The following is a 15,876-nucleotide window of genomic DNA, read 5'->3' as shown; positions in this document are numbered from 1 at the left end:
TACCCTCAGTGAGCCTCACCTAACCATGCCGGCTTCAGCTAAGGGTACTTGGAGAGATAGTATAAGCTCTTGTAAGAAAGGTTTCCTTATATATCTGGATGACGTAGACGAACAAATATGCTCTTTTACTTTTCTAGGCATAGGATTTTTCCACTGTTTGCTAACCTCGCTAAAACTGTAAGGAAACTTTTGCATGCTGAGATGCTCGCACCACGGAAATAATGTTTGTGTCTCACAACCAAAAGCAGTAAACTTCATAAAACCACCAAAATGTTCATAATCAACAATTGCCCCAAATGTATCGTCAGTTGGTGGTTTTGGTGGTGGTTAAAGATCAGCAGGAGAGTCAATGGGAGAACGAATCGCAATAGGAATTGTACCAATAGAGGCCACATCGTCAGATGTTGCAACACAATATTTTTCTTTCTTTTGACGAAGCTCCTTTATAGGGCTACCCTTGTCTTCTCTACTCAGAATGATATTGGCAACCCCAGCAGTAGTTTTCTACTTCTTCTTACTGCTTGCACATCCTTCTCTAACAGAAGTACCAGAGGGACCGCCTCGCACATTTTGCATGAACGATCAAAGATTCATATATTCTTCGATCTCTCTGGACAGATTTATTGATTCCTCTGAATTCTCTTCAACAACGCGTGTGTTTGCTTTGCCAAGAAGTCTATTATCAGGACCAGTCATCATAATGAGGTTCGCATCGCTCTCTGGATCCCCTACAGGTTTAGAGGATCACATACGAGGCTTTAATTTAAAAAATCTATAAAACTAATTCCTAGGTTCCTTTTTCTTCCCTAAGAGTATAAGCCCCAAATCATCAGTGGCTTCATGTGACCATGCGAGCTCTGCAGGCAATACCCTTATGGTGTCCACACCATTACCATCTTCAATAGGTCACCATCCATTAGGACTTAGATTTAAGAGGTAGTGCTGAAACACATTTCTAACAGTTAGCACTTCCTCCAAATCTAGTACGCGACCCTTACGAAGTCTAGATTACTGACCCCACCCTACTTCAGACATAATCTCTCGGGTTTTCAAGCACATACTCTTACTAGGTATCGACCATTCAGTTGGAAAATCAAAACCAGCTTTAAGCTTGCACTTAACTCGTATGTACTTGCAGAGGTTTAAGCAAAGGTTCGAAGACCAGTTTGAGATGATTTATTCTACATTTTCGCGAGGAGAGAAATAAAACAAACCCACTAAACATCTTCCATTGCATGCTTTTAGTTGGTACAAATTCTGAAAAATGACGACCGATAGTACTTCCTTCCGTCGACTACATTCAATGAAATATGCCATTACGACCCACCATGAAAAGCCAGATAACTATCCCAGAGCTATCTTGTATTTCTCGATAATATGACAAAAGAAGGGGTGGAGTGGTAAATGAAAACTTGCTTCTATCACGTGTAATGGAAGTAGGAGACTTCCATCGATGGTGTTACTTAATTGGTTTGATCATTTAATGATTGAGAAAGCGTAAGCGAAATTGGGTAGTTTAATTCCCCGAGTAGCCAAAACACAACTCATTTCTTCCTTCGTTAGTGGTGCAAACATAAGCTTTTGCCTCCATCAGAGTACTCACTTTCACGGTATTGTAAAGAGATGCCTTGAATAACACGACTGCTTCCTCTCATCCTAACCATTGTGTTCTAAGAAACCTAGAAAAAATCACAAAAACGATGGGAATTTTAAGAAAATTACCTCTAAATTTGTTCTTCTTAACAATGACTCCTTCAAAATCTCAAATTTAAATGGTTTAAATTTTTAGGGCTTAAGTAACCTCATTTTAAAAAAGTTTTACACTTTAACGATTCATATATCCGAGAATAAGGGCATAATCAGCTGTGTACAACTATATCACTCTTTAACACATGGTGAAGTGTACGTGACAAGTTAAAGCACAAAACGTATGTAATAAGCTTCTCCTTATGTGATCTCTCATCTCGCGAAATCAAGTTCTAAGAAGAGTCACTTTATAACTCTTTTTTGAACCAGGCGGGGGACAAATTTTTATGATATTCACTATTACAGGACCCACTACTCGATTACCCAATTGGGTACTGACCCATACTTTACGTAGTTCGCACTTTGGGTTCGCATGTAAGGTGCTCGTACCCTTCTGTGAGATCGCATAATGTGAGTTCGCGCTACCATGTAGGTGAACCCACATCTACAGAACATGTGTTAACCTTATAGTAGGGTACGTGTTGACATGTATGGGAACCTACCTACAATATCACATCCATGAACAGTAACCATATAATATAAATACACAGTTTAACCTATCTAAAGGACACGCACTCTGAAATACTCAACAAAATGGTTAATCAAATAAAACAACAATATATATATATATATATATATTTAAGAAATTTGTGGAGTGTTGTTAGCGAATAATATTTGTCAAACTCAAAATTCCTTCAAGAAATCTAATTGAAATTAATATGATCTCATGAAGAAGCATAAATTTTCAGTTTTTCTCCAAACGATTCATAAGAAAAAAGAATAAAGGCATATGAAACCAAAAAGTGTTAACTATAATAGTTAAACATATTACACGTTTAACGAGAGATAGTTCAAACATTAAATAATTCATTTTTGGGAGAAGTCATGAACTCGGGCATGTATTACAAACGAATATGAATTAAATAAATAAAGATGGTGTCTACATTGTCCATTGACATCAACATATCGGAGCATTTGGATTCAAAAAGAGTAGTTTAATTATAGGGTAAATTATATTTATTATTCCTAAACTTTGTTTAAAATTACATTTCGATCACACATCTTTCAAAAGTTACATAATAGTTGCTAAGGCTTAGTTTGGATGGGCAGTATGTTTACCTCCAGTGAGGTTAAAAATAACAGTGGCGATGAGATTAGTTATCGTAGTGGTGAGATTCGATAATGTAGCAGTGAGATTAGAAACAACGGTGAGGCATGTGCTTGGATTTAAACGCAACTGTAGCGATGATGTAAAAATAAAAAATGACTATTAAGGACATTAGATTAGAAATGATATATAATAGAAGTTTTTAAAATTATCTTACTTTTACAAAATTATTAAAAATATGTGAATTTATAAATTTATTTAATAAAATATGTTTATTAAAATGTTTATTTTTAATTAATTAATTTTAATTTTATAATGGTAACATATATAACTACTATTTATATATATATATATATATATATATATAAAAGCAACAATACAAACATACATTAGATAAAATGTTAAAATTGTAAATAAAAAAAATAGTTTGACTGGGGTTGCTTTTTTTTTAATTGGAGCTTCAGTGAGGTAAGGCTTTCCAAACGTGCCTCACCATTAGTGCTCCAAACATCCAAAAACTCTAGTAAAAAAGCATTATTCCTTAAGATTCCATTACACTGGGGTTAATTGGTGATCCAAAGGAAGCCTAACGTTATCAAATTGTTATATTTTTTGTCACTTAATTGTTAACTTGCATTAAAAAAAGTAATGCACCTTACTTCAAAGGGTTAATAGTTAATTTGGTCCATGAGCTATAGTTAAAAATCATTTTGATATTTTTAAAATTTTCTTAACAATAATTGAAAAAATATTAAAATGAATTTTTTAACTATAGCTCAAGGACTAAATTAGCTATTAACCCTTTAAATTAAGGTATAATAATCAAGTTAACATCCGAGTAATGAAAATGTAACAATTTGATAACATTAATAATTGTTATATAATTTTGGAAAGTTTACTAAGTGAATTGTAATTTTAAATAAAATTTAGGGACAGACCCTTGATTATATCAAGTATATCGACAACCAGGTTTACAGAGTTGAAGGGAAAACAAAAATCAAACTCTTGCCTTCAAAACTAGGAGAAAAAACTAAAAATGGACGCAATTGACTCAGTTTTTGATCCGCTAAGAGAGTTCGCTAAGGACAGTGTTCGTCTTGTCAAGAGATGCCACAAGCCCGATCGTAAAGGTTACTCATTTCTGCTTTTCCCCTTTTTCTTTCTTTTCTTTTTGCTATTTGATCGATCAGTATTCCGATTAAAAGACCCTTTTTTTTCCTAAATTTCAGAATTTACGAAAGTAGCGGTCCGTACAGCGATCGGATTCGTGGTTATGGGATTCGTAGGATTTTTCGTCAAGCTCATCTTTATCCCTATTAACAACATTATTGTTGGATCCGGTTAGGTAAGGTTCAATTCTTTTCGATTTCTAGTTTGTTTTCATGTTACTTTGTGGTTTATTGCATTGTTTGTTAAGGATCTGTAACTGATGTGACATTGATCTGAATTTATTCGAATTGTTTTAAAAATTAAAGCAACGAAAACCCAAAGCTCTAAATTTGTTTTTTTTTAAATCTGGTTGTTGAATGCACTGGGGAAATAAATTTTGTCTTTAATTTGATTTTTGATTGTTGGGGAAAGCCAAGAACTTGAATTTGTTTGATTAATCGTAGTTAATATTTTCTTGATGAATCTTTCCTTCGCATATCAGGGTCCTTATAGAGGCTAATTGAAACAATTGGTTAATAATCAAACATTGAGTGGAATTTTTTTCTTTGTATGGTGATTGTGTGTTAAAAACTTTCCTAGAGACCATTACATCTTAAAATCCTAAACACTGTTATGATATTTGTTTTAAACATGTTGTATTATGTTTGTTACATTGTTTTTGTATTTACTGAACATGCCATGACCGTGTCGTGTTTTCATATCGGTCCAAAATTATATTGTCTAGTGGTTAAGCACTAGTTTGCTATTATTAATGAGCAATAAACTACTTGAAGCTACCTTTTTAGTTAAAAGAAGGGGAGAAAGCATAGAGGATGAGCAGTATCTTAGATCATATTTGCTTATGCTGTTCAGGGTCATAGATATAGGATTAATGATCCACTACATATCAAGTAAATGGATTATGTGCAATTTGGTGTTGAGCATGTTGGATAAAGTCGATCTCCAATCCTATGGCTGGTTGGCAGCCATCAAAAGATAAACTGGATAATGGAAATTCAACAGACTGCTACATGCATTCATTTCCCTAGTTTTAGTAAAACTGTCTGAGAATACACATCACAAACATCTTCATATATTATTTTTGTGGTTTGATACATATTTGTGATGTTCCATTTGGGCTTGAATTTGATAGATTTTGAGGATCATGCTTACGCCATCTTATGCTCAAATTGCAGCCTTGCTTCATGTTACAGACTCACAGGAAGGACGGGAACCAGTAGAAATTTTCAACACTGAGATAAAAGAACTGTATGTTTTTAGATCGAGAGCTATATCATGTGAGTTTTTGAACTAGTTTTAATTTAAGCCTCGGGTTGTCTTATATTTGGTTTTGTTGTAATAGAATCTTGTTGAAGCAAGTGAGTTTTGGTCTAAATGAATTTTATGTTCAGGCTAACAGTGTACTTGATGAAAATCCAATGAAATATCCGTAAAACTCAAGAGACTGACTCATTTTACTTGCCAATAATTCCTTCCAACGTGCATGTCTGAGCCCGAAATCGTATATTGAGTGGTCAAATCTGCGGTTTACTTTAAACTCGATTTTTTTTTCTCCTGATGTTAAATTGCAGTGAAGACCTTTATCCCGTGATATTAGCAACATGGATGACCCTGTTTTGAGTTGAAGTCATATAGCTGATGGATTAAGACTAGCATTTCACGTAACATCATGAACACTTCAGCATAGGGATGTAATGGAATGGAATAGGGCTCAAATATTACAAAGTTTGGATGAATCGAATAAGGTGACAACATTACCTTTAAAAATAAAAAAATGTTTTATTTATATTATTAATATATAATAAAAGTATTTAAATAAAATATATTTTAAATTAAATTAAATCATTTCTAATAAAAGTATATTAACCACCGTAAAAATATATTTAAATAAAATAATTGCTAATTAAATTAAATAATTTTGCTAACAAAATTGATGAAGAAGAAGAGTAAAAAAAAGGATGGACGTAATTGAGAATAAAAAAATTACTATTACTTGCGTTGCTGAATTGTCTATAACGACCCTTGACCACCGATATGGATTCAGCAAATTTGCTGAATAAACAAGGAATGGCATTCCATGGAATGGATCATTCAATTAACCAAACCAGTGTTTTACTGTTCATTAAAGAATAAGGGAATAGCCATTCCCTCCAACCAAACGTGTTAAGGCAATAGTTTATACTACCTGTGTTTCTCTGACTTTGTTTTTCCTTAAGCGCCTGTGTTAGGCACGTACTTAAACATGGGGTTGGGAAATGATTTTCTAAACTCTCCAAATACATGGAGTACATGAAAATCTCAGTCTAAGCAACATAAGTTAAGATTAAAGCGTGCAAAGAAGTGTTTATGCTAGCCGATATGACTAAATACAGGATTAGTAGATTATATATCAAAGTAAATCAGTAGCCGAAAGCAGTTCTAGAGAACAAAAAGATCTTTGCCATGGTACAATGTTGAGCAACAATTTATACATCACTTCATAACATTAGAAGTTGAGGTTTGAGGATCATTTGAGACAGTTTCATGAGAGAAAGATTCTAACCTAAATCTATAGCTGGCTTTAGTGTCCTCATCCTTTGATTGCCCGGAGAAGCTTGCCTTTGCCAACTGCCTTAGTTTCTTCATATCTTTCTTTTGCGCGGTGAGAGTTGTCTCTCCGGTTGTGCCTGTAGCTTGAATAATTGGTGAACCTGAACTTGGACTGATCAGAGGGACTATTGTTGCAGTCATGGAACTTAATTGGCTGACACAGGGTTCCCTTTGATTGCTTCTTGCTAATTCAGTTTCCCTCGATTGAGGAAGGACTGGAACTAAGACTGATTTCGCTTGTGAAGAACCAGGTATGACTCTTGACCAATGCTTCCTTGGGAAGAAAGGCAACAGAAGACCCTTGGCAGCAAACTTCAACCCAAGTTTAAAAGAACTCTTATGTGGCTGGGACAGATTTAGAATGAAATTTATCAGCGCATACCATTCATTTACAAGTTGAGAAACAAAAGAAAGGAAAAGAAGAGCCAGCATTAGAAATCCCAAAGTTTTTGCCCTAATTGAATTTGATTTATTCATACTGAGGGACAGACCAAAGATGCTAGCCTCACTCAACAGTGAAATGCTTTCCACAATGTAAAGTCCTCTCCTGATGTGAGGTTTGAGAGTAAATAAGCATATGAACTGCACCAGTGTGACCATCAATGCACAAAGGCTTTGGCTTGATCTGTGTGTTGAGTAGGACCCAGCAATCACTCCCAAGCAGACTCTTCTTAAAAGATCAAGAACAATATAGGAAGATCTAGCACAACCTAAGAACCTCATCGGCAACGGGATCTTCATTTCTTCGTGGCTGTCATCTGAGCTGACTGCCCTCATTCTTCCAATCCCATTTTGACCACTTCCAACCCACCTAGGCACAGTGTTTGTGTCATTCTGGTCAACAAAAACATACATTGGAGGGCCCTTGTGATCGTCAAACAGAATGCCAAAGCAAGAAAGGAACAATGAAGGCAGTCCATCCATATAAAACCACTTTCCATAAGCCGGTCTTCCCACAATAAAGAACCATAGTTTCTTATGCCATTGCTCCTCTGCATTGCCATATATGATCTCTTTGTACTGAGCAAAGCTGCCTGTGAAGACTGCAATTGTAAGGAAAAGGCACACCGATAAAATGAATGCTGCAGGGATGGCTAGCAACAAAGCTCCGGTGATGATCCCTTCAATGGTACCACCTATCAATCATACATATCTTTAGTTCCTTGAAACATCAAGATAATCTAGTCAAACCATATGTCATATAGTTATAATTTCTCACCTCTTATTACAAATGCAGCAGACTGAGATATACAGGGTAGTGCGAGAATTAAAAGGAGGAGCTCGAATCTCGGAACCGAAAGCATCCATTGAGCTGCTGTACCAATCCTCCATTTTAAGAAAACTAACAGTACAAAGTGAAGTAATAGCAAACTACCGACTCCTATGCTAAGCCAGAACAAGTTCATCTCCATGTCCTGCCACCTGATAAAGAAACTACATCATCAGTTTTAAAATTTGTCATCTTTCATCACAGAATTAGAAATTGAAATCTGTATCTGACCCTTTACAATTCTGCAGTTTCTTGACAACATTTCCAGCAGATAATGGCTCTCCTCTCTGCAAAACAATGGAAAGAAATATGGAGTTTTCATTTGAAAAGCATAATATTAACGCCATGCAGAAAAATACCAACCAAGAAAAAGGTGAAGTATTCATTTGAACTTAGAGGTAGCCCAAAAGGAGTATTTTCTTTGCTTATGTTGTGCCTTCCATGGAACTTTGGATCAATTTCAGTTGGAAATAGTAACTTTTGTGGCATGTAGGACCAGTTAATTAAGCCAATTGCATGATAAGCTCTCCTTCGCCTCTTTAGGAACCTCCCTAGATCTAAATAAACATTGTTGGGCCAAAGCGAACTGCCATTCTTTTTCCATGGAAGTTTCTGTCGAGGTATGAGCCACCTGAGACCTTTTGTTGTCTCAGAATATTCAATGGGCTGGTCAGCCAATAGCCAGTCAGAAAGGACAAAAACTTGCAGGTGTCCTATCATTCCCTGTGATGAAATTTTTTTCAAACCATTACTCTGAGCTTAAAATATGATGGCACAAAAATTGTTAGCTTGTTGACACCATCAAGCTTTTTGAAATCACTTACATGTAGATTCATTGATGGATCAGAAGCAACATAATTATTTCTGGCAATTGCTCCAAGATTTGTGGAGGCAAGTGAAAGAGCTGCAGCAGCTAGTGTTGTTGCTAAGACTCCAGCAGTCACAAATGAGTGTAGGGCTGTCGATATTGCAGGTGTTGAATCTGCTTAAATATAAGAATATGTTCATATATTAACCTGTTGTTTTGCAGATTCCGAAAAACAAAATCTAGGTGATTCATGGACTATAATAAACTCTTTTAATTGAAGAAAACAAAGGGGGGGAAGTTATTATTCTCACAGTGAACAATTTCCAGTCTATTAGAAGCCACATTCATATTTCCTGAAATATCATTGACTTTCCCTTCAGGAATAGAAACTGACACCATATTATTAGTTATTGCCATGACAGTAAAGGAGTAAAGAGCTCTTGAAAGTTCCTTAAACCTACATGAACAAAAGATTATGTTAAAGATGCATCACTAGAATGACATGATTGCTTCAGGTACTGCATGCTTGGGATATTCATATGCACCTGCCTTATGAGTCTCCCTCCATTCACTTCTACCACAGAGGCCCCGAAACCAAAAACTGGCTTTGTGAACTCAACTATTATATTGATACTGGAGTCCTTTGTAACATTTTCCGAACTCGTACTTAACCCAATCCCAGGCTTCTTGCAATCTAGAGGAAAATTCATCAATTAGCTCTCAAAAAAGCAGTAGGGACTAGAGTGTAGGCTAAGAACATTTTGAAAGTGCCACTAGCACTTTCTGGAGGCCAAACAATGCAAGAAAACATACCATAGAGGAATGCAAGCGAGTTAACAGGTGAAACAGGAGTGCCTGTTCTGCCAATCAATAAGCTAGCTTGTAGTTTGACTGTGATTATTTCAGTTTTTGATGCAATATTCTTGAGCTGCAAAATGTTAGAAACTTTTGGTTGAGATGTAAACTTATATCCACAGGGATTATTATTTCAAAGAAAATTTGATGATGATTTGAATTTCGTTACTTACTTTAAAAGCAAATCGGCTATTTCCATGAGTTCTCTGGTTAACTGGTATTAGACTACCAAAGTTCACATCTAATGCATTTAGAATCTGCTCTGTTGAATTTATGACCGGAATGCTGAAATCCACATACACCTCCAAATCCTCTGTTCCGTTAGTTGCAAAAACTGTTCGAGGAACCCCATTGATTTCTAACTCATATGATGGAACAGATGACCATAGATCAACCAGCACAGGTCTTCTATCTAAGACAAGTTATGGAGATATGAACAATAGAAGGTTCAAAATCAGATTTGTACAGTAAACTATGTTACCAGGCTCTTCTTTTTCCTTGAAGTACCCGTAGCTGACATATATTCAGACATTGGTATGGGTTATGATCCTCCAAATATATGGAAAACTTAGGAAAAAAAATTGAGCATACTCATGTCAGACAGAAAACCATATCTAATACTCACTCTTAAATCCAATTAATGAAGTCTGTAACATCAATGCACTAAGTTGTCGATTGATTTCTTACCAAAGTGAATGATAATGGTGGAAGTATTGCTCCTTGTAAAGTTGTTACCAGCCCTATCCTTACAAAATTCATCAGCCAGTGTAACCACAACACGCCCATACATACTTTTGAAGGGCAGAACCAGTAGGAAACTGTATTTAATGTTAGGTTCGATGGTGCTCAGTGATGATGGCTGGACATGTGCTGGACCATCAACAATGACCTACAAAATGAATTGTTCTCAATTTAAAGCCTGAATATAACGCATTGAAGTCCTAGTTTATGTTGTTTATTGCACACAATAATGGCTCAAAAAACTCAACCTATATTCGACAAAATAACATGCTTTGAGCAAAGCACCTCACTTACATCACAGTTTGATGAGTTCAGACAACTGAAGCCACCATGTCGAGTGCAAGCTTCACTGAATGTGATGTCAACTGTAATTTTTTCAGCATTGGTGTAATTCTGTTCACTTGAAATCTTAGCTGTTGGTGGGATTGTATCTGAAATAATAATTAACAGGCACAAACTTAGATCCCTATAAAGAATAGTCTAAATCTGAGTAAAAATATGGTTCATATCCATGTAAATTACTACATTATCAGAATCATAAATGTCAAGCCTGAATCCTATATACCTACCAATAAACCATGAATAAGCTGAAGAGTTTTTGTCTCCATTATGGGTTGTGACGTTGAGAAGGAAGTTGTGCTTACGATTTGCAGTTAAGTTTTTCAGTACTAAGTTACCAACATGACATGGTTTCAATCTCTGGCCATCCAACTGCTCATCAAGAAACAAGAAGTTAAATATCTTAGTAATTCTCTAGAAAACAACCTTCTTATGCTAATGTTAGCTTTGTTTAACCAAGTAACCATGGAGGACATCAACAAGATTCAGTCATCTCTAAGTGATTGAAATCAAACACAATGACAGAGAAGTGATACCTCACAATAAATAGAACAACTATTGTTCCTGCAAGCCTTGGAACCATCAGGCCTTTCAAATGAGTACCTAAAAATACTGGTAGAGAACCTTGACCATGGTGGGGGAGTTTGATCGAAATGAATGTAAACAGCTGACTCAGTAAAGTTGAGTGCACCAACCACCGTTGCTGCAACAAAGAAACTCAGTTTAAGAAACTTGAACAACCCCATTTCAGGAATTGCCATTTACTTTCATAATTCAACCAACAAGAAGGAAAAAAAGTAAAGACAGGTCCCAAGTTGTTGAGAGCTTTAGTAACAGCTTTTATGTATTTGAATTCCGATGGTTATTTAAGTTTGAAGAAGTGGAGAAAAGCTCAGGTCAACCACCACAACCATAGTAGTCAGTCCTCATTTACTGCTGATATAAAGAAGTTCACATTCCTATATAGCTACCATTGGCTTGGGTTGGTTATCTTTAATTTAATGCATTTAGTATTTTTGTTCTAGTTTTTGCCTTTGTTATTTCTTATGCTTGTATAGGTAAAAGAAGTTAATGCATGTCGACCCCATTGCAGACTGCAACATTTGCTCCTCACAGTCTCATTGACATTAAAGTTTTTGTGGGCATTTATACTAACAACTAAAATTCCTCACATTTCCCAAGTTACTTTTTTGGGGTTGTTTTTTTTATCAATGGATCAGACCTCAATTCGAAAATCTCTTTCATTAATACTTGTAAATATTCAATTCATTTTTTTTTTTTTTGCAAAAACAAAGGAATACCATTGTTTGAACTCAGTTACAGACGATGCACATTTCTGTTGAAAAATGTCCATCCAAAGAATACAACAAAGAAAGCAGAATCACTGATCCAACATTGAATCCAAATGAACAAAGGTCCTCAAGACCTGCAACGCTGCCCAGAGGAAGACTCCCATGTGGCTGGTGAGATGAGTTCATCCGCATAGGCAGCAGATACAAATGTGTCCAATATGTATTAAATAATCAATAAATGTAAAAAGATTTCCAAGTGAATAAAACCAATTGTGTTTAAATGGCTAGTTTTGAATCTGTAGTCAAAGACAGGCAAATTTCTTAACTTCGAAGGAAAGAAAATCAATGTTTTATACAGAAATTTTACCATTGATAAGGAAGCACTAACAAACGATTATCAAATTTCCTCCCAATGTCTCAACTCATAAGTTTGAAGGCTGTTTGACCTCAAGGGGATGTTGATGTGGGTTGCTTATCTCAGGGCGGTGGCAGCAGGGAGGATGGCATTTGTGATTTTGCAAATCCAATCCATGCAACAATGCCAGTAGAAGAAATATTAACAAGGTCTTCAATTCTGAGAAGCAAATCTATACACTTTACAAACTTAGTCAGCTTAGCAAAAGCCACAGCAAAGTGAAGATAATATCAGGTCACCAGGTATTAGCAACATCAGTCTAAGACTCCTGAAACAATCAAAATGTAAAGAGACAAATCCGATACAAATCTGGGTTATTAGTTATTGCCAAATTTTAAAACCAATTATATACCAAACACTGGTCTAATACTTACAATGTCTCCGTTCAAGTACCATCAAGGCAGTTTGCAGCATTTGCCTAGCTTTTCTATCAGGAGTGCATCCATAAGATTCCATTTCCTTGTATATTTCAGGAACCTAGCCAGCAAAAGACAAGCAAGCATTAGCAACTATCATTGGTGACAAATGTGTAGCTAATCAAAAAGCTTAAGAGATTTCAACTGCACTTAGCACCTTATCAAACTTCTTGGCTCGAATAAAAGCTTTCATGAGTGTACTATAAGTAACCACATCAGGACTAATACCCTTCAAAAGGAAGACAAAATTAGGAGAGGTGGAAAAAAAGTATCTGGAAAGATGAATTGAAGGAAGAAACAAAGGGTCCTGCACAATTGGTTAATAGCGTCTACAATGAATTTAGAAATCCACTCAACATCATGTGAAACATAAAGACTCACACTTTCTTTTATATGTTGGTAAATAGATAATGCCTCCTCATGCCTCCCTGCTATACCAAAGGCATTTATCAACACATTCAGCATTATGATATTGAGTTCAATGCCTTCTGCTTCCATGAGTTGAAGAACCTTAACAGTCTGTTCACAAAATCCCTGCACAGCAAGAAAAAGAAAAGAAATTATAGACCAGCAAGCAGAACAGAGTTTTCATCCTTTTTATCAAATGAATTTGGCATTCAACAGATTGAATTTGAAAGCAATGGCTCCCAAAATGCCATATAATATATATTATTTAGTCAGAAATACGTTAGTTATCAGCTGTCAATTATCAATTAGCAGAAAAGACAAATTGCAAGCCTACTTCTGGTTTTCCTTGCAGCCAATGTTACTCTCAGACCACACCAACTTAGAGCAGCTAAAGTCTCTTTAGGGCTTATTTCTGATCTGAAGTTTCCAGTTAATCCTCCAAGAACCTAGAAGATCTAGAAGCCTCACCATGGAAATTGCAAAGTTGTTCTGGGAGGTATTGCTGCAGCAGCGGAATGTTTCATTTAAGTCTCTCTCTCTCTCTCTCTCTCTCTCTCTCTCTCTCTCTATATATATATATATATATGCTTTTAGTGGTTCAATGAATGAATTTCTGTGTAAAATTCAAAATTATGTAGACAGAAAATCAGCGTGCAGAATTGCATTCAACAGAAACAAAGTGTCATCTCTTCCAAATCAAAGATCGGAGTCAGAAAATAAAATATTGAAAAGAAATAAAGAACGAATGATGGAAAATTCTGGAATGACAGAAAGGGAATACAACACCTGCTGAGCATAAGCATTTGCTAGAACACAGAACATGCTAGCTGATGGTAGGAAGCCTTCTGACTTCAGAGCAGATATGAAGTCCTCCGCATCCTGGAATCTTCCATATTGTCCATAAATATCAACCAACATTGCATAAATAGCCCCAACTTCTTGACGTCCTCTACATGTCATGTTCTCAAAGTTTTTCTTTATTACATCCCACTTCCCAAGCTCTCCCAATCGGCTAATAAGGCTCATTAAGATCTTTGGGTCAGGATATAATCCTTGTTCCTGCATCTCAGTAAACAACTGAAGAGCCTTAGTGAGATCTCCAGCCTTGCAGTGCCACCTAATCAAAGAATTCCATGTTGTTATATCAGGCACTATACTTTCTTGTTTCATTTTCTCAAACACTTCTAAAGCTTCACCTAGCTCTCCATATTTTCCAAATGTATCAATGATGCTATTATAAATCTGTCTGTCTAAAGATATCCCTTTCTCCCTAATCTCCTCTACTAGGCCTATTGCTTTTTTCCACATTCCGTTGTCCCTATAGAGACGAATAACCTTACCATACACAAATGAACTCAGTTGTATCCCATTTGTCTTCATCTCATTAACTACCATCCATGTGTCTTCCAACCTTCCAGCACTAACATAATAATCCAAAAGAATTTCATATGTTTCCTGATTTTTACAGACACCCATTCGATCCATTTCCACCAAAAACTTAACAGCTAAACCCAACAACCCTTTCTTCAAAAATCCTTTAAGCAAAGCATTAAACAATCTTATCCTAGGTTTAAATCCAAGATACATCATTTCTTGAAACAAGACATCAGCTTCCAATGTCCTACCAACACTTCCCAAACTATCAATTAAAAAACCATAAGAAATAGAATTTGGATGGAAACCCATAGCCTCCAATTGAGCAACAAGTTTCATAGCATTATCTACATCCCCTATTTTGCAATACTCTTGAATTGTTTTGTTGTGCAACTCAGTGGAAAGCTCTTCTCCACTGTTAGATTCAAATGGGTACTTACATATGGCGTTTTTCTTGTTGAATTCTGGAATAGCACCTTGCTTTACTCTGTTATTATTGTTATCCGTCCTGGAACAACATAGAAGTTTCAAGTGGCTGTGGTTTAAAGAACAGCTACCATGAGTTAAAGGAGGAGCTAACCAAGAAAGACGCATCGTACATTCCCATGTAAACTTCATTCATATGTCTTCAATTTCCGAGTTTCATAGAGTTATCTATACCACCCTCTATTGAATTGGTTGCGGAAGCCGGTTGAAAGAGAGTGTGAAATGAGACAGAGTAACAAAAAAACAAATATGATAGTGATTCAGAGGTAGAAACCAAATAACTCAAAATAATATGACTCAAGAAACCTTCGAGTCAAGGTCGGGTTTCAAAAAGTACCTTGTTTAATTTCCTGATTTGCCGGAAACTTGAAGGCAGCAGAGGGCTTAGCTCAGACACCAGAGGAAGAGAATTGAGCTGAGTGGGATAGTGTGCTAGCAAGGGAAAAAACGAGGCTCGTTTGGCGGGGTACGTGTGAAGAGAGATTAGAGTGGATAGGGATTCTTTTAACGAAACAAAAACAACTTTGGGCTATCAATCCATTTCATTTTATTCACTCTCATTAATCTGAGGTTAGGGGATATTAATTTTTTTTTTTAAGAAAAGAATGGGTAATTATATCTAATTAAGTTATTTAGCGGCTAATATCAAACTTAAGTTTTTTTATTTAAACTTGAATTTTTTCTGTAAAATTAAAATTTTACTATAAAACCAAGGTCACTCCTATAAAATTTCACGTTTTTCATTTTACTACAAAAATCTAAAATTAATTCTCAAAGTAAAAATAATAAAAGAATATTAAAAAATAAAAAATTCCATCCATGTAAAAACAAGATTTTCCCTTTATTGAAAAAAAACTAA

At 35.7% G+C, this 15,876-nt stretch overlaps 3 protein-coding genes across 9 annotated transcripts; 1 reads left to right on the top strand and 2 right to left on the bottom strand.

Moving 5' to 3' along the window:
- The first annotated feature begins 3,798 nt into the window (after positions 1 to 3,798).
- Positions 3,799 to 5,464, top strand: LOC105780815 (protein transport protein Sec61 subunit gamma). Of its 2 annotated transcripts, none has more exons than XM_012605328.2 (3): positions 3,799 to 3,984; positions 4,084 to 4,199; positions 5,218 to 5,464. In XM_012605328.2, exons 1-2 carry the CDS (start codon positions 3,891 to 3,893, stop codon positions 4,197 to 4,199), a joined length of 210 nt encoding a protein of 69 aa, XP_012460782.1. In that variant the 5' UTR covers positions 3,799 to 3,890; the 3' UTR covers positions 5,218 to 5,464. The 2 variants fall into 2 exon arrangements, with proteins under 2 accessions (XP_012460782.1, XP_012460780.1); XM_012605326.2 differs by having other exon boundaries at positions 3,805 to 3,984; positions 5,200 to 5,464.
- A 919-nt stretch (positions 5,465 to 6,383) lies between these two features.
- Positions 6,384 to 11,548, bottom strand: LOC105779743 (uncharacterized). Its single transcript, XM_012603647.2, has 13 exons — positions 11,163 to 11,548; positions 10,857 to 10,998; positions 10,582 to 10,718; positions 10,234 to 10,435; positions 9,720 to 9,958; positions 9,505 to 9,619; positions 9,241 to 9,385; positions 9,003 to 9,148; positions 8,708 to 8,865; positions 8,247 to 8,606; positions 8,115 to 8,170; positions 7,833 to 8,035; positions 6,384 to 7,749 (listed from the first exon to the last, which is right to left on the bottom strand). Exons 1-13 carry the CDS (start codon positions 11,385 to 11,387, stop codon positions 6,497 to 6,499), a joined length of 3,381 nt encoding a protein of 1,126 aa, XP_012459101.1. The 5' UTR covers positions 11,388 to 11,548; the 3' UTR covers positions 6,384 to 6,496.
- Positions 11,193 to 15,530, bottom strand: LOC105779744 (pentatricopeptide repeat-containing protein CRP1, chloroplastic). 6 transcript variants are annotated; one of them, XR_008195287.1, is made up of 6 exons: positions 15,355 to 15,530; positions 13,944 to 15,197; positions 13,131 to 13,283; positions 12,907 to 12,978; positions 12,286 to 12,810; positions 11,193 to 11,329 (listed from the first exon to the last, which is right to left on the bottom strand). XR_008195287.1 is itself a non-coding variant. In XM_052629557.1 (6 exons), coding segments are annotated over exons 2-6 (1,536 nt in total). In that variant the 5' UTR covers positions 15,150 to 15,197; positions 15,355 to 15,530; the 3' UTR covers positions 12,176 to 12,599. The 6 variants fall into 6 exon arrangements, 4 of the variants coding, with proteins under 4 accessions (XP_052485517.1, XP_012459105.1, XP_012459106.1 ...); XM_052629557.1 differs by lacking the exon at positions 11,193 to 11,329 and having other exon boundaries at positions 12,176 to 12,601; positions 12,708 to 12,810; XM_012603651.2 differs by lacking the exon at positions 11,193 to 11,329 and having other exon boundaries at positions 12,176 to 12,810; positions 13,944 to 15,039; positions 15,112 to 15,197.
- Between the last annotated feature and the right edge of the window lie 346 nt (positions 15,531 to 15,876).

This window comes from Gossypium raimondii, chromosome 4 (assembly GCF_025698545.1).
Source record: "Gossypium raimondii isolate GPD5lz chromosome 4, ASM2569854v1, whole genome shotgun sequence".
In the NCBI taxonomy this organism is placed as follows: Eukaryota; Viridiplantae; Streptophyta; class Magnoliopsida; order Malvales; family Malvaceae; genus Gossypium; species Gossypium raimondii.
The sequence above is the reverse complement of the archived record's forward strand: the minus strand, read 5'-3'. Positions and strand labels throughout refer to the sequence as shown.

Coding starts and splice junctions, on each gene's coding strand:
- LOC105779744 (XM_012603648.2), bottom strand. CDS start 15,149: ATGAAGTTTACATGGGAATGTACGATGCGTCTTTCTTGGTTAGCTCCT. Junction 13,284..13,943: donor CAAATGCTTATGCTCAGCAG/GTGTTGTATTCC, acceptor CTTGCTGTGCAG/GGATTTTGTGAACAGACTGT. Junction 12,811..12,906: donor GAGCCAAGAAGTTTGATAAG/GTGCTAAGTGCA, acceptor TTTGCTGGCTAG/GTTCCTGAAATATACAAGGA.
- LOC105779743 (XM_012603647.2), bottom strand. CDS start 11,387: ATGGCAATTCCTGAAATGGGGTTGTTCAAGTTTCTTAAACTGAGTTTC. Junction 10,999..11,162: donor GTTGTTCTATTTATTGTGAG/GTATCACTTCTC, acceptor CTTGATGAGCAG/TTGGATGGCCAGAGATTGAA. Junction 10,719..10,856: donor AGCTTATTCATGGTTTATTG/GTAGGTATATAG, acceptor TTATTATTTCAG/ATACAATCCCACCAACAGCT.
- LOC105780815 (XM_012605328.2), top strand. CDS start 3,891: ATGGACGCAATTGACTCAGTTTTTGATCCGCTAAGAGAGTTCGCTAAG. Junction 3,985..4,083: donor CCACAAGCCCGATCGTAAAG/GTTACTCATTTC, acceptor CCTAAATTTCAG/AATTTACGAAAGTAGCGGTC.